General features: G+C 55.6%; 1 protein-coding gene across 12 annotated transcripts in view; it reads right to left on the bottom strand.

Annotated features, from left to right (window-relative positions):
• Positions 1 to 12,681: 12,681 nt before the first annotated feature.
• TLE3 (TLE family member 3, transcriptional corepressor) overlaps positions 12,682 to 25,630 on the bottom strand; it is a 48,602-nt gene continuing 35,653 nt past the window's right edge. For 2 of the 12 annotated variants that reach the window (XM_045449249.1, XM_045449253.1), the window contains exons 9-20: positions 23,951 to 24,070; positions 23,056 to 23,106; positions 22,245 to 22,397; positions 21,730 to 21,871; positions 20,974 to 21,173; positions 20,169 to 20,245; positions 19,317 to 19,566; positions 18,759 to 19,006; positions 17,798 to 17,945; positions 16,657 to 16,807; positions 15,917 to 15,993; positions 12,682 to 14,780 (exon numbers count right to left, since the gene is read on the bottom strand). In XM_045449249.1, the coding sequence (XP_045305205.1) occupies positions 14,673 to 14,780; positions 15,917 to 15,993; positions 16,657 to 16,807; positions 17,798 to 17,945; positions 18,759 to 19,006; positions 19,317 to 19,566; positions 20,169 to 20,245; positions 20,974 to 21,173; positions 21,730 to 21,871; positions 22,245 to 22,397; positions 23,056 to 23,106; positions 23,951 to 24,070 (1,725 nt within the window). In that variant the 3' untranslated portion in view covers positions 12,682 to 14,672. Of the gene's footprint in view, positions 14,781 to 14,989; positions 15,288 to 15,916; positions 15,994 to 16,656; positions 16,808 to 17,797; positions 17,946 to 18,758; positions 19,007 to 19,316; positions 19,567 to 20,168; positions 20,246 to 20,973; positions 21,174 to 21,729; positions 21,872 to 22,244; positions 22,398 to 23,055; positions 23,107 to 23,950; positions 24,071 to 25,630 lie in introns of those variants that run through there. The other 10 variants (XM_045449251.1, XM_045449255.1, XM_045449252.1 and 7 more) reach the window with 7 other exon arrangements.

Raw genomic sequence — 25,630 nt, 5'->3', positions numbered from 1 at the left:
GCCCAGGGCCGAGGGCCGCGCGCGAATGGCGGTGGCGCGCCACTGAGCGGCCACGACCCACGATGCCCGGATGCCAGGCGGCACTGGGGGTGGGGCGTGGGGGAGGGGGTCGCCTGGGCCCTCCCTGCCATCGGAAACCCCACCTCTATCCGGGAGGGGCAGGGGGAGGCAACGGTGCCCGCGGTTCTGGGGTCGTGTGGGTTGTGCCCCCGTGTTCCGGATGAGAAACTGAGGCACGGATGCGGGAGGGATCCCACACAGTAAGTAAGCCTGGCAGATGGCAGGGGCCAGGCGGAGCGCTGAGACCCTGGGGGGCCCAGAGTGAGTCGAGGATGGGGCAAGGCAGGGGACACTCAGCCCCAGGGCAGAGCTGCTGGGGGCATGCGAGGGGCAGGAGCCGGTCACTGATCAGCAGATCCAGACAAGGTCAGCTCTGGGTGAGGTGACCGAGAGGGACAAGAAGGAAGAGGGAGACAGAAGCCCATGGCTGCGGTCCGTGCCACCGTGAGGCAGAGGGGTGGCGAGGACAGAGCCTTTCAAGCGACAGCGGTGGCACCAGCCATCCCAGAACACCACGCCCCCAGCCTTGTCGGCCGGACGCACCAGGACACCTGTGCGCCCGGACCGGCACGCGGGTCACGTGCGTCGGTCCCAGATCCGGAAGAGTCTCCCTTCTGAGCCTCCGTTGACTGGCGGAGGGGGGAGGGGAACGAGGAGGGTGTGGAGGTAGGTCTCTCTTCCCCTGGTTATTCCTCACGCTCTCATCCAACGTGTTTTTCTGGCGGTGCCCACCGCTGAGGCCACAGTCACCCTGGTAGCGTCCCTGCTTGCTGCCTGCCATTCCCTCCCCGACGCCCTGTCCAGGGCTGCAATTAGCGCTCATCTCCTGAGGCGCCAATCCCACCGGAAGTGTCCTTGCTAAAGTGCCAGCGGCTCCCTGGCTTCCCCAGGACACTTCTTGACCCCTCGGGGGCTCTCCCTCGGGCCTCATCTGTCACATGCACCCCAGGGCCTTTGCACCTGCTAGTCCACAGATGTACCGCCCCTCTTCCTTTGGCCTTCCTCATCCCTCTTGTCCTTCAGAGCCCAGCTGAAACATCCCCTCCTCCACGAAGCCATCCTGACCTCGAGGCCAGGCGGACACCCCTCGTCTGGGCTCCCATACCCCCACGCGCGTGCCCTTGGCGCCCTGGCCATGGAATATCGGGGTCCTCTGGGGACAGGCCAGTGCCCTACCTTCAACCCTGGCAGCCACTTGGGGGCAAGGGTTGGGCCCTCTTCCTTTCTGAAATCTTGGGGCTGCCTTGGATAGATGCCGCATGTGGATCGTGGATGCATGGCCCCGGGCGTGAGCTACTAAAATGAGCTGCTTCGTGAGGACGGGCTCAGGAGAGCACAGAGCCCAGCCACAGGTGGGCCGGAGATCAGTGTCCTCGAAGTGGACAGCAAAGGAGGGAAGATGAGGAGACACGAGCTGTACCCCCAGCCAAGGCCCTTCCTATATCCCTTGGAGGTCCCTCCCAGAGTCCAGGCCTGACAAGCCCCCTCCCCACTCCCCGGCTCCGGCTCCCAGCCCGGTCAGATGTGGCAGGGCTGATGGCCCGGGGTCGGCCTGGGAGATGCTGACCACTGAGGCCAGGGACAGGGAGGGTGGGGCTGCTGCCTTCCGTCTCCTGCACATCAGGTACCAGGACACCTCCAGGGTGGGGGTGGGGGGTCTAGCCAACCCCAGAACACGTGGCGACACAGTACAAGAGGGTGCTCTGCCCTCGAAGCACGGTCCTTAGAATTCCCCCGTGAAGAACCAAAAGGGGAAGTTGAGGCCCGGTGGGGGAGCCTGGCCCGGTGGGGCCTCTTACTCGAGGCCCAACCCTGGGTTTTAGTTTCAATCCTGACTCAGGGCTGTGGGAGGTTATTCATTCGCTCATTCAGCGAACAGAGCTAAGGACACAGGGAGCCCAAGGTTGGCGGCGGTCCTGCCTCCACGGACTTCTATCACAAGTCGCTTGTGCCGGCCAGGTCTCAGTTTCCCCATTTGCATTGGGTGTGTTACATTAGCTCTGGATTCCCAAAGATGGGGTGGGGAGGATTTTGTAAGTAAGACAAGGAGTCATTAAAAATCATTGCCTCACAGCAGGAAAGCTGTTCTGTTTCCTGTTTTCCATCAAATACGCTGATCAGACCCGGAAGCGAGTGTCACGTGGGTGCTGAGGGGCCCTCACACCTCTCAAATACTCCCTTGTGTAACAAAGGGGAGTAAGGAGGACGGGAGACACAGCCAGCAAGATTTGTTCTCGTTGCATGCACTCATATGGAGATTTTTAATTTTTTTTTTTTAACATTTATTTATTTTTGAAAGAGACGGAGACAGAGCATGAGCAGGGGAGGGGCAGAGAGAGAGAGGGAGACACAGAATCCGAAGCAGGCTCCAGGCTCTGAGCCATCACCACGGAGCCCGACGCGGGGCTCGAACTCACGGACCGCGAGATCATGACCTGAGCCGAAGCTGGACGCTTAACCGACAGAGCCACCCAGGCGCCCCCAGAGTTCCCTTTTAAAATACTTATCTTTAGGCTTAAAACGTGAATTTATTTAAACAGAAACTACGAATTAACTCAACAGGCAGGTGGGTTTTAATAAACCAAGGCAAATAGCCCTAGGTGATGACTTACAAAGAACTGAATTCCTTTGATCCTTGGGTTCAGGGACCACTGCTTTTGGAGGGTAGTGCTGTTCGCTGTTTGTGTTAGGGGACAGGACTCAGACCTGACAGCCAAGTGACTCCTGGAACTGGGCCAGCAGGCCCAGGGGAGGGTGTCCCACCCTGATGAAAAGGTGACGATGGTGAGTCAACTGGTAGACGCTTGGGGCTTCCCAGAGACATGGGAGTAGGTCTCCAAACAAGCCTGAATGCAAATGACTGTCACTGACAAGCTGATGTATGTCCTGGGCGCACAGCAGTCGACAGCAGTTTCCAAACAGAGGGGCAGCCTCTCTGTGTTCTGAAAAGTGACTCAGGCCCTGGGGCTCGACTCCTCCCTTCCTCTCTCACTGTCCCTGCCTATTATCCTGCACACCCTTCAGGGGGTTCTCCAAGAAGCAGCCTCCAGCCCCAGCATAAAGGATTTGCAAAATCTTCAGCCATCCAGGCGCAAACTAGCTCAGCACTACAGACGTCCGCTCAGGTCATGATCTCGCGGTTCCTGGGTTCAAGCCCTGCATTCGGGCTCTGTGCTGACAGCTCGGAGCCTGGAGCCTGCTTCCGATTCTGTGTCTCCCTCTCTCTCTCTGCTCCTCCCCATTCATGCTCTGTCTCTCAAAAATTAAATAAGTATTAAAAATTTTTTTTTAAACTAAAATGCCTTTCCTTTTCTCAATCTACAACTGCGATGCATCCTTAAACACCCAGGACAAACAAGATTTCTGCAAAGCCTTCATGCATACCTCTCTTTCTTTCTTTCTTTTTTTTAAGGCTTATTTATTTTTGAGAGAGAGAGATTGGAGAGAGAGAGAGAGCGCGCACAGGAGCTGGGGAGGGCCAGAGACAGGGGAACAGAGGATCCGCAGCAGGCTCTGCAACTGCCAACACAGAGCCCGATGGGAGCTCGAACTCATGAACCGTGAGATCATGCCCTGAGCCAAAGTCAGATGCTTAACGCACCGAGACAAACAGGCGCTTCAGATACCTCTCTTTCTGCCACTTGTAAAAGTTACCGGATCCTCCCTTTTCCCAACCCCCACAACACGCTCTCCAGCACACTATTTATTAATAACATTGTTTTATAGCTGTTCTACTAATTTGAGTTTGTTTTCCCTACTTGAGTGCATTGCTTGAGGGCACGGACCATTTATCTCTATATCCCTCGTCCCTAGCCTTCAACACTGGGTCTGAGCTGTCTGTTTCTATTGAATTAATGGATGGGTGAATAGCCTTGGCTCAAATTTCAGAGCTAGTTTTCAGATTCCATTCACTCTACTCTTCTCTTTAAGGATAGTTTTCATCGAAAGCATCACTTGGGCATTCAGTAGCTATTCATTAAGCACCTAACATGGGACAGTTATTCCGTCAGGAGCCAGGAGCACGGAATGAATCAAACTTGATCTCTGCCCTCAGGAAGTTCACAGTCAGGTTGGAGAATGAAGCAAACAGCAAACGGTAACAACAAGAGACGGTTTGGAACGTCATTGTCACTTAGAGATAAACCATTCAGAATTTAATCAACTTTGTGAGAAAATTCAGATAGAAGGTCAATGAGGTTAAGTCAAAACCTGGAACCCCGAATTTGAATTAGAAATACTGCAGAGCGCCTGGATGGCTCAGTCGGTTAAGCATCCGACTCTTGGTATCAGCTCAGGTCATGACCTCATGGGTTTTGAGATCAAGCCCCGCGGTGAGCTCTGCACAGACAGTGGGGAGCCTACTTGGGATTCTCTCTCCCCCTTTCTCTCTGCCCCCCCCCATATGCTCATGCGTGTGCGCACTCTCTCTCCCTCAAAATAAATAAAGTTAAAAAAAAGTATCAGTAGATTTCATGATGTAGTTCATCTTTAACAAATACGAACACACACACACACACACACACACACACACACACACACATCTTTGTTCTGCTATTGAAGGGATCTAAAAACAATGAATGACCAATCCATTAGCACCAAGCACCCCTAGCCCACAGATTATGGTCTCTAAATACCACTTCCCACTAAAAGGAACTCCTTGGAGAAATGGCTGACTCCAGATCTAGGACAGAAAATGTACAAGATGAGTCAGGAACATGATCTTATGTCAGAAAGCAACGAAGTTATCAAAACCTACCAAAGTCATGTCAAAAAAACTTAGGAGGCATCTTGAAGAGGTTTTCTAAAACAGGATGATTTAAGAAACAGTAAGGCTAACTCCACGTGACTGAAGCATATCAAACATGTTTAAATCTACAAGTTCATAATGATATTTTTTAAAAATGTCAGCTGTTGAGGATACTAGTTTAGTACTTTAAAAACTGGCAGATAAAGCAAATGAATCAAACATTTTTCCTGCATTTAAACTCTATTTCAGGATAATCACCTGGTTGATGAGGGGCAGTTTCTCCTCATACTAGCATTCAAGCAAATAGACGAAGGAGTGAGAGGATTAAAATATCACCATTTTGTAGCCCCTAGTGAATTCATGAATCTGAACAATGATCATCAGTGGCTGCTAACATATAAAAGGGGAAACATCTAGATAGGATGTGCTTCCTAATGAAGTATTCTTGAACCCCCAAAAATCAAGCCATGGGTTAATCAAGCTCCAAGATCTAACAATTTAGCAATCAGCAAAATTCAGACTGTGAGAAGCTCTAAGGACAAATAATTTTGTTTCTAAATAAATGTGTGTGTGTGTGTGTGTGCGTGTGTGTGTGTGAGAGAGAGAGAGAGAGAGAGAGAGAATGAGACATAAAAGAGAAACCTAAAAGACCTATCAATTACAGTTGCTTTGAATGGACCTTACTTGGATTCTAATTCAAATAAACAATTTTTTTTAAAAAAAAAATTATGAAACACTTGAGGAAATTTGAGTACAGATTAGGCATTTGATGAGTTGGAAATTATTGTTCACGTTTTTGGTGGGTTAGCAGAATTGGTTATGTTTTTAAAATAGATCTTAGCCGGTGGAGATACTGAAATCGTTACTAATTAAATGATGAGATCTCTGGGATTTGCTGCATTAACACCCCATGGGTGGTGGTGGCCGGGTAGAAATGGGCACTGAAAGGTGAAACAGGATAAGCCCTGAGTTGGTAAATGCTGAAGCTTGACAATGAGCCCATGGAGATTCGCCGTACTCTTCTCTCTAGTTGGTATCTGTTTGGCATATCTCATAATGAAAAGCCAAACTAATTTAACTCCTGTTGTCTCTGCATGAGATAGTTGCCCTTGCGCCCCTACAAAATCATTAGAATCACAAACATCCAGGCTGGAGAGGGGCCAAGGATTGCTTATCCCGCCTCCAAGCATCGGTCCATAGATGAGAAGACAGAGGTCTGGAGAGGCCCAATGACATGGCTAAGATGACATGGTGAGCTTGGGACTTTGCTCCCATGCCACCGGGCATGGGTACCCCGACCTGGGCCCCGGCCCCCACTGCCCTCAATGCAAGGTGGTTTCTTTTTTTTTTTTTTTAATTTTTTAAAAATGTTTTTATTTATTTTTGAAGGAGAGAGAGAGAGAGAGAGAGACAGAGCATGAGCAGGGGAGGGGCAGAGAGAGAGGGAGACACAGAATCTGAAACAGGCTCCAGGCTCTGAGCCATCAGCACAGAGCCCGATGCGGGGCTCGAACCCACAAACTGTGAGATCACGACCTGAGCCGAAGCCTGGACGCTTAACCGACTGAGCCACCCAGGCGCCCTGCCACGCAGATTTTTAAAATGGGAACATTTTAACATTTTCTTCAGATTTCTTTAAAGGTAATAAAACGCGATAGGTGGAACTGAACTCCCACCTGACCCCCATTTCCCTTCTGTCCCCACAGGTAACCACTGTGCTGGCAGGCCCGGTGTGTGCTTTCCACTCATGCTTTTTAAAATGCCTGGATTTATCTACTCAAATTTAGAATTTTATATTGATAGTTGCCATGAGTAGTATCATATATATTTCCTCCTGCGACTTGCTCTTTTCACACGACTTTGTGTTTCTGAGATCTAGCCAAGTTGATACATAAAGATCTAGCTCATGTATTTTAATGCCCACATACAATTTCATCATAGGGAAATGCATAGATTTTTTTTTTCTTTATGCATTCCGCCCCCCCCCCCCCCACCACCCAATACAGGACAGGTTAATTTCAGCTACTCCTGCTACCTCAAATAACGGGGCAATGAAAATTTCCATGTACGTCTCTTTACGTACTTGCGTAAGAGTTTCCCTAGGGTATATACCTGGAAGTCGAATCACCAGGTCGTAGGGGCGAGTTGCTCCCATTTAACTATCGTCAAAGGCTCGGCAAAGTGGGTGACCCGACGGTGCCCCCACAAGCGGTGTTTGACGTTGCCAGTCATTCCTCATGAGTGTTATCAGACTCAAAGACTTGCTGATCCCTTGGGAATGAATTCGTCTGTGTCACTTTGCGTTTTGCATTTGCGTCGGTTGATAGCTAGAGAAGTTTTCACAGGTTTCCCGGCCATCCATTTTCTTTCTTTCCCGCAAGTTGCCTGTTGCTGTGTTTAAAGCTTTAATGTGATCAAGTTGATATTTATTTATTTATTTATTTATTTAGAGATGGAGCATATGAGGGGAGGCGGGGGGGGGGGGGAGAGAGAATCTCAAGCAGGCTCCATGCTGTCAATGTAGAGCCCAATGTGGGGCTCGAACCCACGAACCGTGAAATCACAACCTGAGCCAGAGTCAAGAGTCGGACGCTCAACAGACCGAGCCACCCAGGCGCCCCTTGTTGACCTTTCTTTTTCTTCATCATAGCCTTTACTTTCTGCGTCCTGTTCAATCATCCTTTCCCTCCTCGCCCTCCTCCCCTCTACTATTTTATCCTACAAGTTTAAAGACTTTAACCCCCCTAGAATTTAGTTTTGGGTAGTGTGTGAGGTAGACAGACATCTTCCCTCCATGAAGAAAGCCCATTCCTAGCACTACCTGCTGAATACTTTTCTCCACTGATACATAATGCCACATGGGTCATAGTTGGATCATTATTTATAGGAGGGTCTGTGTATGGACTTTATTCTGCTCCATTGGTGTGTCTATTCACGCACCGACTGCTGACTGTAGCTTTTACTTAAGTCTTGATATCTGGAGGGCAAGGTCTCCTTTCTTATTCCTTTCCAAATTTATACTTGTTACTTTTGGTCCTTAACCCTTCAGATAAATTTTAGTGTTGGTGTCTCAAACTATATAGAAAATACCCTAGTTGGATTTTGCTTAACACTGTATTACAGGTTTCTGGGAAAGACAGCATTTGAAATACAATTGGATTTTCTCACCAATGAATGTGGTATCACTTATGATCCATATAGGTCTTTTTCAAAAACATTTCCTCCAATGAAACTTTATATTTTTCTCCATAAAGGTCTCGTGTGGCTTCACTCAGATCTAGTCGTGGGTAGTCTTTGTTGTTATGGTAAGTGCATTTTTTTTTCTTCATATTACATTTTCCTGATTGGTCGCGGCTTATGAATAGGAATGCTATTGATTAATGAATGTCGATCGTGGATCCAGCCACTTGACTGAACTCTCATATTTGCTTTGTTTGTACATTTTCTAATGTATGTAGCCATGTTATCTGCACATAATTACAACTTTGCTTTTTCTCACTGCAATCATTGTACCTTGTTGATTTTTTATTTTGTCTTATTGCATTGGCCAGAGCCTCCAGGACGATGTTGAAAAGCAGCCATAATAATGATTATTCTTGGGGGTTTTGTTGGCTGACTTTAAACCAGTACTCCTAAACCTTTAAAGTTTTTAAATTTATGACATTAAAGTATTTCCCTTCCTTCCTTCTTTCCTTAAGCTTATAAAATTGTTTTAGTTTCACCTTGTCCAAGACGTCTCTGTGTCCACATGATTAAAGGGAATCAAACCCTTGCACAGGACCGCTATAATACCAAGGAGAGACAAGGTCCCAGCCCCATCTGACTTTCTTCTGGCCTCTGCAGTCCAGGAGGTCCCAGGAGCCCACTTCTGAGCCATCACCCTGCCGTGTCTCATCTGCCTGGGAGAGAGCGGAGTCAGGGTCAGGGTCAGGGTCAGGGTGAGCACACTGGAGATTTTTCTGGGCACTGACTGAGGTGCCCTAATGGACGTGAGGAAGGCCTGAGCTGGGCGGGGGAGGAGTTGGGGGGGGGGGGCTTCTTTTCCTTTCCTTTCTCTCCTGGGCTCTTCCCTTTGAGATCACGGATCTCCTCCTCTGCCCGTGGGATCCATTCCTTCCCACCTCTGGCTGGGAAAGTTCTAGGAGGACAAGCACTGTCTTATTGGTTTGAGCTTGGCACTCCGGCACTTAGAACTATGCCTGGCATATTAGATTTGCACTCCGTAAATGTTGGTTGGATGGATGGCTTGACAGATGGGTGGATTGGTGAGTTCTAGGTTCTCAAGGCAGGAGGCTGGTTTCCATGACTTTTCTTGGCCATCTCTTTCCATAAGCAATTTTTTTTTTTTCACCAGTACTGTTGAAGGGGCAGGAGCCCTCATCCTCTGGATTCGAAACGTCGTTCAGTCCTGCCCTCCTCGACAGCATGCTAGTGATTTAAGGGGGAGGGAGATGGGATTTGTAATCCGGTTCAGGCTGTGTGACTTACTTGCCCTTTCTGGGCCTTAATGGTCCCATTTAATCAAGGGCTCAGGATAGATAGCTCTTCAAATACAAAGGGTCCAATTTTTGTGTAATGTTTAAAAATGCTTCATGGGTACTGGAACAGAGCACATTTTATATTAGCATAAGAAAAATAAAGTGGCGCATAACTGTGCAAGTTTTTAAAGGGTTCATCAGGTTTGTTTGCTATACTTCACGTTAAAAATAATGTTCCTTTCCGGGGCGCCTGGGTGGCACAGTCGGTTAAGCGTCCGACTTCAGCCAGGTCACGATCTCGCGGTCCGTGAGTTCGAGCCCCGCGTCGGGCTCTGGGCTGATGGCTCAGAGCCTGGAGCCTGTTTCCGATTCTGTGTCTCCCTCTCTCTCTGACCCTCCCCTGTTCATGCTCTGTCTCTCTCTGTCCCAAAAATAAATAAACATTGAAAAAAAAAATTTAAAAATAATGTTCCTTTTCAAGTACCGTGTTCTTGGAAAAAAAAAAAAATACGCTTTGTCATCATGAAACAGTTGATGGCCAGTTTCTAATATTTAACAGTCTTGCTAAGGATCTTTCCAGCTGCAGTATCCAGAGGTCCGTATCTCTGTGCCTTCTCATGGACGCTCAAATTCAGAGACTCACTGCCCGTGCTGGGGTTGAGCGCCTTGGGGGTGAGGAACCGGGATGGGCAGTGGCTCAGAGGGACACCAGAAGGGCTGGCCTGGTCAGCTGTGGCTTGGAATGGCCTGGGCCCACGGACTAAAACCATGAAAGTGGCCTTCTGACAACCATACTCTCCCCGCTTTTAAATACGGCTCTCCTTGGGGGCGCCTGGGGGGCTTAGTCGGTTAAGCGTCCAACTTCGGCTCAGGTCATGATCTCGTGGTTCATGAGTTCGAGCCCCGCGTCGGCCTCTGTGCTGACAGCGAAGAGCCTGCAACCTGCTTCGGATTCCGTGTCTCCCTCTCTCTCTGCCCCTCCCCTACTCACACTCTCTCAAAAATAACTAAACATTAAAAAAAAAAAAAAAAATTAAATGCAGCTCCCTTGCTTCAAGCAACAGCAGAGCTTAAACAACTCCAGAAGTCAGTTCACGTCTTGGCTTCAGTTCCGAGCATCTAGATGCCCAGCTCACAGAGAACTAGGGTCCCCTCCAGCAGGTTAAGAGCTCCCCAGGGGCGCCTGGGTGGCGCAGTCGGTTAAGCGTCCGACTTCAGCCAGGTCACGATCTCGCGGTCCGTGAGTTCGAGCCCCGCGTCGGGCTCTGGGCTGATGGCTCAGAGCCTGGAGCCTGTTTCCGATTCTGTGTCTCCCTCTCTCTCTGCCCCTCCCCCGTTCATGCTCTGTCTCTCTCTCTCCCAAAAATAAATAAACGTTGAAAAAAAAAAATTAAAAAAAAAAAAAAAAAAGAGCTCCCCGTTTACTCACCGGGGATGCCCTGGGCCCCTGAGGCCCTGAGTGCTGCCCTCCAGGGAAGCTGGTCAAGCCGGACAGGTGTGGTGAGGTGTGGCCAACGCTAAGACTGCACGGGCCTGCGTCTTTGCAGGAAAAGAACAGTTCGGGTGACTTGGAAAAGGCCAGGAAAATGGCATGGAGACCTTCTGCCGCCCTGTTGGAGAGGGGGCAGGGGCAACCTGGGGGTATTGAGGAAGGGAGGTGGATTATTTGCTGCAAGCAGGCCCCTCTGCACAGACTAGAATCTGAGCACCTCACAAAGGTGCCAGACGCAGAGGGGCCCTCAAAATGCAGTTTCACGGGCCCCTGGGCGGCTCAGTCGGTCAAGCGGACTCTGGCTCAGGTCATGATCTCACGGTCCGTGAGTTCGAGCCCACAGAGCGTCGGGCTCTATGCCAACAGCCTGGAGTCTGCTTCCGACCCCGTGTCTCCCTCTCTCTGCGCCCCTCCCCCACTCGCACTCCGTCTCTTTCTCTCAAAAATAAAAATAAAAATAAAAAAATGCAGATTCAGCTGCTGCTGGCCTGAGATGCTGGGTTTCCAACAAGCTGGGTGGAAAGCAGAGGGGAGCGGCCGGTGAGGCAGCACGCAGTGTGACAGTCGTCAGGGAAAAGCTTGGAGAGCTGGTAGAAGGGACAGCGGCGGGGACCACAGGCAGGTAACAAGGCGCCAGCGGCTGGTGCCCAGGGATGTGTCGCCAGCCGGGCTCACACAAATGAAGGGCTGTGCTGTCCCCCGACCTCAACTGTGAGCGTCCGTGGCTGAGACTAAATCTTGGTCGGCTGTCCATTCTTGACTGTGCCCAGGACGTCTGGGTAGGGCAGTCTTTCAGTCTTGTTCCCCTTTTCAGAAAGGGTAGTAACCACCTCTGCCAGGGCAAGACGGGAGGCGAGGATTCTCCGACAGGCGTTGTCTCATGGGGCCTGCAGTCCCCAGGCGGGTCCGGGGCACACGCAGAATGTTCTGGCCAGATAGCCCTTGGCTTCAATGCACAGACCTGGACGAACAAGGTGGGTGAGCTTTTACTAAAGTCCATGCAGCTCCGATGAACATTCCTCCTACCTGCTGGAAGTTTCTCCTCTAGAAGCCCGAGGGCATCCCTCTCCAGCTGGCCCACCCCTCTGTGCCTGCGGTCCGGCTGTCCTTCCTAGGCTAATAAAGACTGTGCTGTATTCTAATTGTAAACTCCTTTTAAAAACCGTTAAGTTATTCCTCCTTTTTTTGTGTGCAGTGACAGCGGGCCGTTGTGATTTATTTGGGACAACAGTGATGGGACGATTGTGACCAAGTACGGGGTTGGAAACCATGCTAGTCCCCCCCAGCTTGAGGAGGAAATCCCAGAGCCCAGGAAGCACCCTCGCCCAGCCCCGCCTCCCTGGGGGCACTGGCCTGCATTTCCTACCCCGGCCCTTCTGCAAACCCTTCCTCTCGAGCCTTCAAACACCGCTGTGAACCAGACTTCAAGTTCACCGCCCGTAACATCTAACTTGAAGCTTAAGAAGGACGGTGGAGGCTTTCGGCGTCCAGATGGTCCTAGAACCTTGCACGTGAAGTTCGCGTTGCATTTTTTGCCCCAAACTTTTGCACTCACCGCTAAGACTTTGGTACAGATCTGTAGTCCTCCCCTAAGGAACTCCGTCCCGCCCCTGTGTGCAGAGGAAATCCCAGCTCCCACCCACCACTCCCTGGTGCCGAGACCCGGGAGGTATGGAGCGCACGCCCCTTCACTGTCCTGCAAGATGGGACTTTCAGGGGTTGGGGACAGCATGTGAAGCGCTCAAAAATGAGAAGAGCCTATGTTCAGGGAGGACAAAGGGCATCACCCGGAACCCAGGGCATGAGGAGGGACAGTGGCCCCCAGTGGCTCTTCTTGGGGAGGACTGACAAACGGGTGGGTAGGGGGTGGGGGGAGGAGGCAATTAAAACACAACAATCAAGCCAACCTTTAAATAGCAACTTTTAAAAATATAAAAACAGCTCATTACAATGACTTTTCATTTTCTTTTTTTTTCTTCAGGAAATCAGCTTTTTCTACCCTCGCCCTCCCTTGCGGCTGGAGCCTTCACAAGACGGCAGATGAACCAGAGAAAGAGAGAGAAATTCTGTAGACGGCCCCCTCCCCCACCCTCAGAAAGGTACAGGGGGGGCCTCACCAGTCTCCATGGCCCCTGGGCCCCCCCCCCGTCAGGGGAGCTGCTCACCCAGAGCAAGATCACTGAAGACCAGAAGTTTCCACTGGAGCCCCTCCTTCCTTCTCACCAGACAGAATCACACATTATAAAATAATCCATAAAAATGCAATATCAAAATTATCTTCCATATGCTACATCCATGGAGAGCCCACCATCAGGGCTCACATCGGCCTTTACCTTTTCCTTAAGAGACGACGACGCAAAAAAAAAAAAGACCAAGGGAGGGAGGAAAAAAATCCAAACCAAAACAAACCGACAAACCCAAATCCTAATACCTCAGAACATTCGGGTACCAACATGTGGTACCTGCAGGAGACCACTTGCTACCTGTCATCTGTTGGGGCTCAAAAGAGGGAGAGACTGCAACCGCGAGAAGTCGCCACAGTGTCGGGATCAGGGTCCCCACCCGAGCCCTGGTCCCCCAGCCCTGCTGTGCTGCCCAGGGTGGGGCTGGGGGAGACGATCCCTTCGGACTCCCAACCCTGCCGGTGGATTACACTTTGCCCCTCTAGGGAGAGAGGAAGGGGTCAGAGGCAGGAAAAGGGGGAGAAGGCGTTTTATAAAGGACGTCAATTCTAATTCTTTTTATTCAAAAAAAAAAAAAAAAAAAAAAAAAAAAGCACCCACATCAGTCGCTATTTTTCTCTGGTAGCTCCCTGAGCTGAGTTGCCATATGCTTTCCGCTTTTTGTCCTTTTTAGGTCGTGTCCGAAGATCAAGGACCAGGGATGGGGCTCCTTTTGAACCTCCATTTCTCCTCACCGTAACCAAGTGTGCATCAAAGGGAGAGAGCGAGGCAAGAGGGAAAGACAGAGCAAGAGTCGGACCCCTGAGAGAGAGGGAGGCGAGCGCAGGAGGCCACAGAGAATCAGACCTTTGTCGGCCCAGGCGGCCGCCAAGCGCACGCGGCCCGGCCACCGCCGGTGGGTCCTGCCGGCCTCGGGCAGCTCCCAAGTCCACGGGGAGGCGCACTTGGCCCGGGGGTGGGGGGGGGGGGCCCCTTCCGGTCAGTCTGGTCACCGGCTGCGGCTCCCTTCCTCTACCCCCTCCACTCCCTCTCCGTTTGGCTCCCCCTCCCGGCCTCCCCTTCCCAAATGGGGATGTCCCTTTAAAAAAAAAAAAAAAAAAAAAAAAAAAAAAAAAAAAAGCCACCACCACGAGTGGGTTACAAATACAGCAGGCGAAGTACACGGCTAGCGTTTTCGGTGGGAAGGGGCCCCCTCCCCCAGGGGCCCCCTCCCCCACTGACCAGTCCAAGATAGAGGAGTCTGTTATTTACATTTTTCACAAAGGTTGTGCGCTGCACAATCGGGAACAGGAGATTCCCTCCCTCCCCCAGCATAAACACGTGGTCCGCTCCAGTGTCCCCGACCCAGGGCAGGGGGACCGAGCAAAAGAAAGGGAAAGGAAAGATGGAGATTCACGAGGGTGTCCGCGGGGGTGGGGTGGGGGGGGTGGGGCGCTGGGGCCCCGAGCCTCCAAATCAATCTACTTGTAGCGTCTGCCAGGGTCGCGGAGGGGGAGGAGGAGGGACATCCATCGGAGTCCGTGAGACACGGGAGCCCGTGCCCAGGAGTCCAGACCGTGGCGGGCGCGCCCTCTCGGCCTGCCGGAGCGCAGCCCTGAACCGCTCGGCTGCCCGCCGCCAGCCTCCGCCAGCCTCGGGGCCCCTCGCGGGGTCGCCCTGTCACCGCCGAGTCCGTTTCTCCCAGAGTCTGACAGCCCTGTTAGAGTCCTTGTTTAGTAGATGACCTCATAAACCGTGGCCTTCTTGTCACCAGAGCCCGTTACAATATATTTGTCATCCGCCGAAATGTCACAACTCAAGACAGACGAGGATTCCTTGGACTGGAGGAGGAAGGCAAGGACAGGCGGGAGGGAGGAAAAAAAAGGCAGAAATTCACTTTCTTGGTACTCAGCACGACCGCAGGGCTATCTGCGCGGCACCCCCTCTCCACGGCCCTGGAGCTCCAACCTTGGCGCACCCGCGGGCCCTCCCAGCGTAGCCTGGAGAGGCACTTCCGGGGACAGATACCCCTCCCCCCCTGCCGCCCCCCAGAAAAAGCTCATTAACAGGGTCCAGCACGATCTCGAAGTGGAATGGCTCGAAAGAGAACGCTGGAGCGTGAGCTTCTCCTCTTAGGTTACAGACAAGAAGGAGCACTTCTGAGCAGGGTGTGAGCATTCTGAGAAGTGCTCAGAAGGAGCGCTTCTGAGCGGGCCAGAGCCTCAGCCTGCTGAGCTGGGGAGGGGGTCTACACCCAACCTGAAGCGTCCACCGTGACTGGGGAGACTCTGAACGTTATGCCGGACACCAGACCTTCCCCAGCACGGATCCTGGAGGCGGCTTGACAGCTGGGAGCACGGGAGCACATTGTATGTGTGTGCTGTGTGTGTGTGTATAAGAGTGCGCATGCTGTGCGTGTGAAAGTGTGAGTGAAATGTGTGCTACGTATGAGTGTGCGTGTGTGTGTGCTGTGTGTGGGGGCAAGAGTGTGTATAATTGAGAGGGCAGTGCATTGGAACCCAGATCTTCAGAAACCAGGAAAAGTCCCTTCCCCCGCTCGTGTCTTTGCAGACCCTTCTTCCTGCCGCACCTCTCTCCTTACACCGAGGTGTCGACATAAAGGACAAAGTCACCTGAACGCCGGCTAACGCTGCTCTGGAAAGAGCTGTCCAGTTTTCTCCATTGCCCGGTGCACATCCTGTGACCGCCCAGCGCAAAGGCCAGAGCCAAGAGCGTGACGGGGCTCCCCCTGGCTCTAGAGATCCTACGAGAACCCCTGCCTAAAAGCCCTCGCCCTGCAGGGTATGTCCCGCTGCCGTGTCCAAGGCCTTGCCTCCGGGGAACCCATCCTGGACCCCCATCCGGTGGGGGCTGGAAGGGGCCAGGGCAAGTCCTGCCTTGCCTCCCACCAGCCCCATCCCCGTGGGTGGGCCCCAACTCTGGGCAGAATTCCGGGCGCTCGGATGGCGGGCAGTACCTGGAATATGCTGGCTCCGTACGGGGTCCTCCAGGCGTTGAGGAGGTTGTCCTTCCCAGTGCTCACGAACCACTTGCCTACGGGAAGGAGGCAAAGGGGGCGTCAGCTTGTGGCTTGCTGCCCCGGATGGAAGGCAGGACCCACCCCAGAGAAGGCTGGCTGCCATGGGAACGCGGCGTGAGCGGCCAACCAGCGCGTGGTTAGACCCTCGGCCGGTGGGGGGCATTCGGTCAGCGAGACCCGTCACCGGCTCACACACCCACAGAACACCTTTCTCCGCGGTCAAGGGTGGGCGGGGGAAGCAGCTGGATGGACAAAGGTAGGATTCGCAGTTAACTCCAGACATCACACTTCCCCCAAAAGATTCTTTTTAAAGCCAGTAGTCGGCTGACCCTTCTCATTTTTACTACGGGAAGGCGGCAGGAAGTACCAGAAATGGCGAGGCCCTGAGGTCTGGAGACCCAGCTGAAGCCAGTGGTCAGCGGGCACTCTTCCTCTGCAGGCCGCCCTGCCAGGGCCCTGCCCGTGCTAATGCCAAAGCCACGCAGGGGCCCCAGAGAAAGACCCACTGGGGTTCAGAGAGGATGAGAGGTGTCCAAGGCAGCAAAGCTAGTCGGGCGAGGGACAGTGGTGGCGATCAGGAGGTCCGATTCCAGGACGTGGCTCACTCCAGGGCTCTGACTTTCTATAAGCTTTAGGGGCCCTCCTCTGCGCCGGGCTCCCGGCTCCCCGAGGCTCACCGCAGTAGGCGAACTTGAGGGAGAGCACGCAGCTCTCGTGCAGGTGCAGCTGGTACTTGTCGGGCTTGGTGTGGTGCAGCACCTCTACGTTGCTACTCTCCATGCCCACGGCCAGCCACTCCCCGGTGGGGCAGTAGCCCAGCGAGAAGATCTGCGGGGGGGAGAGGCCAGACTAGGTTCAGCTCCTCTGCCCCCGGGGCCCCAGGGGGCTCCCCAGAGGCCTGCTCGGGGACCCTGAGGGCAGGAGCCCAGCACTCCTGCTCCCATCGCCTCCCCACTTGCGAGGCGGAGCCCCTCTCCCTCGGCCCTGGAGTCCCTTTATAGGTGAGGAAGTTGAGGCTCAGAGAGGCTGCTGACTCCACAAAGTGGTACAGCCAGCATTCTGGCTCTGAATTTCACTTTCAAAGTGACTCTGTCTCTGGGACTCCCGCCTTGCCTTGAGAAAAAAAGTGAATACACAGGGGCGCCTGGGTGGCGCAGTTGGTCTGGGCGTCTGACTCTTGATTTCGGCTCAGGTCATGATCCCAGGGTCATAGGATCAAGCCCCACGTGGGGCTCCACGCCCAGCTTGCGATTCTCTCTCCCCCTCTCCCTGCCCCTCCCCTGCTCGGGCGCTCTCTCTCAAAAAAAATAAAAATAAAAAAATAAACAAGCATCAACAAGTAAAATTTAAAAAGTGCAATAAAACACTAAAATAGTAAATATATATGGTTGAAATATTAAAATAAGTAATACGAGTAACAATGGGAAATTAGGATACCTGACATTTATAGAGAATTTTCTAGGAGCCAGGCTGTGGCTAGGCTTTCAGAGGGACCACTTTTGCTGCCCACATCAGACCTATGAGGTTGCTACTGCTGTGCTCATCCCGTAAGGGACAAGACCAAGGCCAAGGTGCTCAACAAAGTGTTAAGTGAGAACCAGATCTGAGCAGCTGGGTCAAGTACGTCCAACTCCGAGGCTCTGTCGATTCTATTTTATTGTTGCTTCCTCCAGGAAGCCTTCCAAGGCGGCTCAGGTTGGTCTCAGGTCCATTTGCAACGGTTGCCTGTGAGGGCTCCCTTGTCCCCTGACCCAACCATTAGGAGCCCGGGAGGGAAGGGAGCGTGCTGTCCTGGGCGAGGGGGAGGAGAGCACACACCTGGGAGGTGAAGTCGTGCTGCTGCAGCTGGCGGCCCTCCCGGAGGTCCCAGGAGCGCACAGTGTTGTCCAGGCCTCCGGTCCACAGCTTGGTGCCATCGTGGGAGATGTCTATGCAGCTGGCCCCGTCCGTGTGGCCCTGGAACTGCCTATGAAAGCCAAGCGGGGAGAAGGGGAGAGCCACTGAGTGCCAAGCGGGCAGCTATCCGAGGAGGCAGGCCGGCCCTGTCTGTGCAGAAGGGGAAACTGAGGCCCAGAAGGGGGTCTACCACGCACGCATGGTCCTTCGCTGAGCCGCCGGGCTGGGCTTCCGCCTACCCAAGAGTCTCCCCTACAGGTGGGTCCTGGAGACAGGTGCATAACGGCGGGGGGGGGGGGGGGGGGAGGGGGGGGTGGGGGGGCAGGGGGAGAGGCTCCTGCTTCGTTCTTGATCCACATCCTCCTCCCCCTGCCTGAGCGATGGGGCTGAGGCCATCAACAAGCTGCAAGCTATCAGGACCAACAGACACAGCCAGTCCTGCACTGCACTCTTATCTCCGAGGACGGGCTTCACCATGCCCGCTTCACACAGGGGAAACTGAGGCACGGGGCTGAGTGGCTTGCACAAGGTCATAGCGGGGGCAGGATTCACACCCGGCAGCGGCTCCCGAGGCCCCATAAGAACCACCAAATGACACTGCTCCGACCTTCTGGTCCCGAGGCCTCCTCCTTCCTCAGTTCTCGCCCTCTGCTCACCTCTGCCGCTCTGAATCCCACGTTCCCTGACCTGCTCCAGCTCCCCGCTCCCCGGAGCCTTCTGTGGGGGGTGGGGGGGATCCTCTATCCGCTAGCACAAGGCTGTCCCCTCACCCGCTCTGCCGTGGCCACCCCACGGAGCCTCACAGCACCTCCGACGAGCTCGGTTACGACCGGCGCAAAGCTTCCCGAGGACGAGGCTCCCCTGGTCCGTCCCGCGGCCTCACCTGACCAGGGTCTGGTTGTGCAGGTCCCACACGGCAATGTTCCCGTCGCTGCAGCAGGAGAAGCAGACTTTGGCATCGGGGCTGATGGCCAGGGCGTAGCAGGCGGGAGCCGAGGAGGTCAGCTCGGCCTTGATGCGGGGTGTGGGGGAGGCCAGGTCCCAGATGGTGAGCGTGCTGGCCTCCCCGCCCACGATGAGCGTGCGCCCGTCGGGAAGCAGCTTACAGGAGCGGATGTAGTTGTCCCTGTTCTGGGCAGAGAAGGGACAGTGTTGAGCTCCGTCCACCTCCCCTCGCCAGGGACCAGAGGGGTCCCGTTCAGCGACGCTGAGCGCCCTTCGCCACCCCTGCTCACGTCCCGCCCTCACTCATTCACCACCCTTCCATCTTTCATGCACCTCCTCACGAACCCCAGGAAGCCCGGGATCATCGGCATGTCGGGACGTTAAAACCGGGGCTCGGGGACGTCAGCCAGCTCGCTCAGTGGCCCGGCCAGTAGAGGGCCGCGCCAGGCTGCCCCTCCACCCGCTGGCGGAGAGGCCTACAGCCCAGGGTCCTCACCAGGCAGTCCAGCTGGGAGATGGGGCTCTTGCTGCCTGGCTGGCTGATGTCCCAGATCTTCACGCAGCCCTTGCCGCCTGTGTAGACGTGCCGCGTGGGGTTGCTGATGGTCACAGCGCACACCACCTCCCCGTGGCTCAGCGTGTTGATCTGCCGGGCGTGCCGTGGGATGCCGGGGCCCGCCAGGGCGTCGTGGGGGAAGGGCACAGGCTGCATCTGCCCATCGGCGCTCACATGGAACGAGTAGGCTCTGAAAGGGAGACGCGGCCCTTCCGTCAACTCCCCACCCCCCCATCCTCTCTCTGTTCCCACGAGTCCTGCCTGGGCCGGACGGCACCAGCGCACACACGCTCCCCAGCTCTCAGGGAACCCAGTAACACCCCCCAACCTCCTTGGTTTGGCTCTACCAGGGTAGGGGATTTACTCAGTATCCCAACCTTGGCTTCTGCTCCTGGTCACATACCCTCAGCTCCAAGCCAGGTCACCAGAACCCCACCCCCCCACCCCAGCCCTCCCTGTGCCTCAGAATGCCCTCTCCTACCATTTACCAGCTTGGATGTTACCTCCTCCTTTAGAAGCCCCGGGGTGATGGGGGGGGGGGTGGGGAATAGGTCTGCCCCCCTGCTGATGCAGCTACCCTCATTTGGTTATGGAGGCCCCCTGGGCTCAAGGGCTCCCGATTCAGCGGGAGCCCCAGGCTGAGCAGGAGGTGTCTCCCGGGCTGCAACCTGGTCTATGAGTGCCTCTAGAGGGGAGACCCTTCCCAAGGGGACATCTGCCAGGGCAGGAGAGAGGGGCGGGGGACGGCGTGCTTTCCCCAAGAAGCATGCGACACACATAGCCAGAGCGTACGGTTTTCCACCAGGAATGGAGGCCAGGCTTGAGGGCAGGCCCGTGGCCCGCATGGGAGGGTGAGGGTCAAAGCCAACCTGAAAGGCAAGACGAGGCCAGCTCTTAGTGAGGGGCGCCGCCACCCATCCCCCTGGCCTCTTCCTTCACCACTTCCGAGGTCCTGCCCACACAGCACCGCCCCTTCCCAACCCGGAAGCCAGCCGCGCAGAGCCTGCTCTTTCAGAGGAAACACGGGCCCAGCAGGGCCAAGTGTCTTGTCCAGGACAGTGGCAGGGACAGGGTGACAGTTCAGGCCCACCAACCCTGAGCCAGTGTTCTGGACTACCCCCCCACCCCCCCCCCCCCCCCCCGCCGCTCTCCCGGCTCCACGAGGCACAGTCCCACTCCATTCCCTCCCCTGGCGTCCGACGGGCCCGTCATGAGGACAGGAGGCCATCCCAGAGACGCACTGTCCCCTGAAAAAGCACCCCTCTCTGCTGACCCCAATCTGAACCCAGCCTCGGTACAGCAAACAGCCACATTTACCAAACCCATGCCACGCGGAAGCCACTGGCCTCCTTTGGGGATTCCCATCCCCCCAGGGCCCAGACAAAGAGGTCCTCGCCCCACTTTCCAGATGGAAAAACACGGCCCTCGGAGGCTGAGCTGCACAAGGTCACGTGATGACTAATGGGCAAAAGGAGGTGGGAACCACGTCTGCTGACCCCAAAGCGTATGTTCCTTCCTCTTTCTAAGACACAACCCCACCAGCTCCCCACTCCTGGCCCACTTCCACCCCCCAAAAGGAGCCAAAAGGTCTACGTACAGCTCCAAAGCTCACCATTGGCGATCGGCCATAGGCGGCGGCGGCCGCGGCCGCGGCCGCACTCATCTGGGGTGGGATGTTGTGGAGGCCGGCGTAGGCGCTGGGGCTGGTGAGCGAGCCGTTCATCTCGTGGTGGCTCATCATGGCAAAGGGCGCCGCGTAGGAGCTGGTGATGGAGATTGGAGTGCGCAGGGCTGAGGCTGCAAGGAGGAGGAAGTCAGCTGGGGGAGACCCTCAGGGGGAGGGGGGCCCCCCCCTCCCCCACTCCGGGTCAAAGCTCAGGCCACCAGGCCGCCTCGCTTCCTGCACTTCCTGCATTGGAACGCTGCCGGCTCCAGGCAATCCTCGGGGACTGAACCCCCCCTAACTGGGATCCTGGTCTTCACGGCCCAAGAAGGTTCAAGCTGAGAGATGCGCCCACCTCTTTTTATAAGGCAGGACTCAAGAGGCCCAGAGAAGGAAGTTTGTTGAGAGTCTCACAGAACTAACGACAGAGGTGGGGACGGGCCACAGGTAACCCGACTTGTCTGAAGCTCCTCCCACGTGCCAAGTCCAACAGGGGCCCTCCCAGTAAGCCCTGCCGTCAGTGTGGACACACCCGGCATCTGTGTCCTCCTCTGACCTGACTGCGAAGACCCCCTGGAGGCCCCGGGAGAACCCCAACTCCCACACGCTCCCTGGTGCTCTGGCTCCAGCCCCGCCCCGGGGCACACCCCCTCCCCTCAAACACGGTCGACCCAGCCTCATCGTGCCTACCCATTATACCTATCGGGTCCATGCCTGGAGGTTTGCCCGGCATCGACCGGAGCCCTGGGGTGGTGCTGGTGCCTGGAGTCGGGGCATCGTTCCTCGGAGTAGGCGTGTTGGACTTGAGCCCAGGGGTAGAGGATTTGTCATTCTGAATAGGGAAGACACGAAGATTCCTTTCTCCCCAGAGCCGGGCCCTTGGAGCTGGCCATGACACCCAGCTGCCCAACAGCCCCTCAATTCTTGCCCCACCTTGTGCGGCAGGGACTTGGGGTGACTGACTGCTCCCATCGTACAGATGCGGCAACCAAGGCTCAGAAACATTAACTGGCAGCCCGAGGCCCAGCCGGTAAGTGGTAAAGCCAGGACTGGCACCGGGGCCAAACCCCAATCCATGGTCTTCGTACTCCACCCCTCTGCCCTCCAGTGATCACCGCTCCGGCCTCTGTTCCAGAGCCTTTTGCCCCCACCCCCACCTGCCCCAGCCCCCTGCTTCTGGGGTGCCAGTGGCAGGCCCCACATACATGACCAAGGTCTTTGGTCTTGGAGGAGGGTGTGCTGCTGGACGAGGCCACTGAGGCGGGGCTGGTGGGGGCATCCTTCTTCAGGCCTCGGGCCTTGTCCAGCCCATTCTCAGGAGGGGAGTGTGCTGGGCTGACCCGCGGCGTCGCTGGGTCCTAAAAGCACAATCACAGAGATGCATGGAAATCAACAAGCAGCCGGGAGTCCTCCCTGCTCTGGGAATGGGAAGGGAGTGCGCCAGCTGTTGGGGAGAGGAGCTTGGCTGGAAGAGACTGGGGGCCTCAAAGTGGGGGCGACTCGTTCTTAACGATCTGGTCTCACCCCTTCATCTCACAGATGGGGAGACAGGGGCCTGCGCGGGGGTGGGGGGTGGTGACCGGCCCAAGATCAAACACAAGTTCAGGACTCATATTTGGGCGGTGGGGTCTCCTGGCCTCGGGTACGTCGCTCCAGTCCTCGTCCCCTGCCTAAACTGATCCCGAGGAGCTCACGACCCCCTACTCTCGAGATCCCGGGGGTGGTGGGGATAACAGATCTGACCTCGAGGACCTGGCCCTCCCCTGGGATCCTTGGGGCGCACCTGCACCGTCCAACCGAGGTTCCCATCCTAAGGAACCCCAGCCACCCGGCAGCAAAGCCCTGTCCTCCTCCTCCTGACCAGCCTGGTGCCCCAGCCCCGGAGGCCTCGGTGCCCTGCTCGGGGCATGTCAGTAATGTCTGTGCAGCAGCTGAGACACAACAGCTCCTAGGCAGGAAAAGGGCAACCTCAAACCACCCCAAGCCGAGCACGCTGCCACCTGGGCCTGTGCTCACCTCATTGGAAACATCCACCACCAGATCATCACTCTTGTCCCCGTCACTGTCCTGCAAGCAAGAGACAAGCCAGTAAGGAGGCCACCCCCGCCACACCCCAGTTGGGGCGTGAACCACCGCTGGTTTCCAGCATCCGGGATCTGAACCTGGGCCAAACCCCAAAGCCCAGGCTCTTGTCTCCCAGCCCAGCCCCCCAGCCCTGCTCCGAGTCACTCTGCTCCGTGCCCACTGGCAGCCTGACCGATACCTGCCGATACCTATTATGGTATTTCTGAGCCCCCCTCCACCTTGTCTCTCTGGAGCCACACAGCTCCTTGCAGCCGGCTTCATACCCACCATTGCGGACAAGGAAGTATGCTAGGCTCATTGTATCATTTCTGCTGTTGTGTGTGTGTGTGGGGGGGTGGTGATCAGCCTCTCGCCCGGAAATGTGGGCGACATATCCAAAGCCACAAGCAGCAAGGTGACCAAGTGGAGCCCAGCACCGCACGGCCCCCTTCTGTCGGTCCCAGCTCTCATCCCGCACAGCTTGGCCTGGAGCAGATACCATGACCACTCTGCTCGGTCAAAGTGTGGGGGTGCCAGGCAAGGCTCCCCGGAGCAGACCGAGGATTCTGGGAAGGCCGTGATGGCAGCATGGGGTCGCTGGCCCGGCTGTGGGAGGTGCCCCCTGCTCTCTTCATCCATTCCCTCCTGGCTGTGGTGGCCCATGTGCACAGCGTGTGTGTGTGTGTGTGTGTGTGTATGGTCTCCACCCCCCCCCACACACACACCAGATAACCCAGCCTGTCCCCACCTGTGCCTCTGAGTCACCCACAAGTCAGGCCTGTGTGTTCTCCCACAACCCCAGCTCCCAGCACAGACCCAGTGGTGCCCACTAGGCCCTTAGACGTACGTATCGGCTCAGACTATCTTTCTCCTCTGCTTTCCGCTTCTTGGATTCCATGCTGTAGTCTGCGGAGCCCCGGTGCTTCTCACTGGCCCGGAGGCTTTCCGAGGGCGACACCGAGTTATTCTGGGAACGAGGAGATTCAGCGTGAACGTTTCGTGCACACCAAGACATTAGCTAAGTGCAGGTGGTCCAAGAGGGCGATGTCCCGCACCAATGGCCAGGCCCTCGAGGTCAGCTCTGTTCCATCGGGGGCCTTGCCAGGGAAGCCTTCCCAGCTCTCCAGACTGGGTCCCCCCCAGGAGAGGCCCGGGGAGCACAATTCCCTTTTGGAGCCGTGACGCTGCTAGTAAGTAAACAGGCTCGCACGGAGCTGTCTGCGTTCCGGCCTTCGAGACTGTGCGTTCCATGAGGGCCGGATTACACCTCTCTCCGTCCACACCCATCCTGGGCCGGCCACGTACATTTGCTCAAAGAAGGGATAAGCCAAGTCTGCACTGAGTCTTGAAAGACGGGTCTCAGCCGACACACAGGGGCTGTGTGCAATACGTCATCAGCTGAACCCCACTGGGATGGGGGGGACTGACCCGGAAGGAGAACGTTGGGCTGCCGACAGGCCTTCTGAGGGTACGTGGGCAACCTGGCATTTTGTGTGAACACCCTACTCCTCCACTGCAGGGCCTCCAGCAACTTCTGAGTAAGAGCAGTGTTTTAAAGAAACAAAAATCGCAACATCGGGAAGCCTTTCCCTCTGAAAGGTGGGAAAAGGTAGGAGGGCAGGTGGAATCATCCTTTCTGTAACGGTGGGAACGCAGGGGCCCCAAGGGGTTGGGAAACGTGCCCGAGGTCCCCCACTGGAGGCAACATAAAGGAAACCAAGGTTTCTCAAGCTTGGAAGGGCCTGATGAGTTCTCCCTTCAAACTCCAAGGTGAGGAAGCACAGCGAGAGCTTGAACTTCCAGGCCTGGAAGAGGGCCGATCGACAAAGCGGGAACAGCACAGGCAGACAGGCCTGAGAACGGAGCTGCCTGTGGCCACGAGCAGAACCGGTTCTGTGGCTGTCAGCACCAGGCTGGGAAGCAGGGAGGGAGGAGCTAACCAGCAGGGGTGCCGGCCAGCAAACCTGTGCCCTTGCCCTCCGGGGGGGGGCCGGGACAGATTCAATGTCCCTCGAGGGGGCTGCCGAGTTCACTCCTTTCCGAGAGACCCTCCTGCACTCACCACTCACCCACGCTTTTCTGAGCACCCACCCTGGATCAGGCCTGGGGCTTGGAGGAAGGAGCAAGACTCAGTCCAGCTACAGGCCGGCCCATCCACGGCCCCACGCATCACAGACGCGCAGGCCACACAGGGCCACGCAGGGCCACGGAGGGACCCCCGCTCGGCAGGGAAGGGTATCCCAAGGCGGAGGCCGGGGTGAGCCTCTACCTCACGTCTCCCCACTTTCCTGGAGGCCAGTGCCGGCGTTTGGGTTGGGGGGGGGGGGTGGTGGCAGGGGGGGCGGGGGGCGCGGGGCACGGCGTGGGGACCAGCCACAGAACTTAATTTCCTTTTCCTAAGCCGGTTTCTGGGCAGCCCTTCCCTGCCAAGTTTCTGCCTGAAGCAAATTAAAATGGCAGAGTTATCAAGCCTTGGAAGAAAAAATGGAGGTTATAATGGGACTGCAGCTCAGCCTTCCCCACAGCC

The sequence above is a fragment of the Leopardus geoffroyi genome, chromosome B3, assembly GCF_018350155.1.
Source record: "Leopardus geoffroyi isolate Oge1 chromosome B3, O.geoffroyi_Oge1_pat1.0, whole genome shotgun sequence".
In the NCBI taxonomy this organism is placed as follows: domain Eukaryota; kingdom Metazoa; phylum Chordata; class Mammalia; order Carnivora; family Felidae; genus Leopardus; species Leopardus geoffroyi.
Note: the sequence above shows the minus strand (reverse complement) of the source record. Positions and strands in the feature narration are given on the sequence as shown.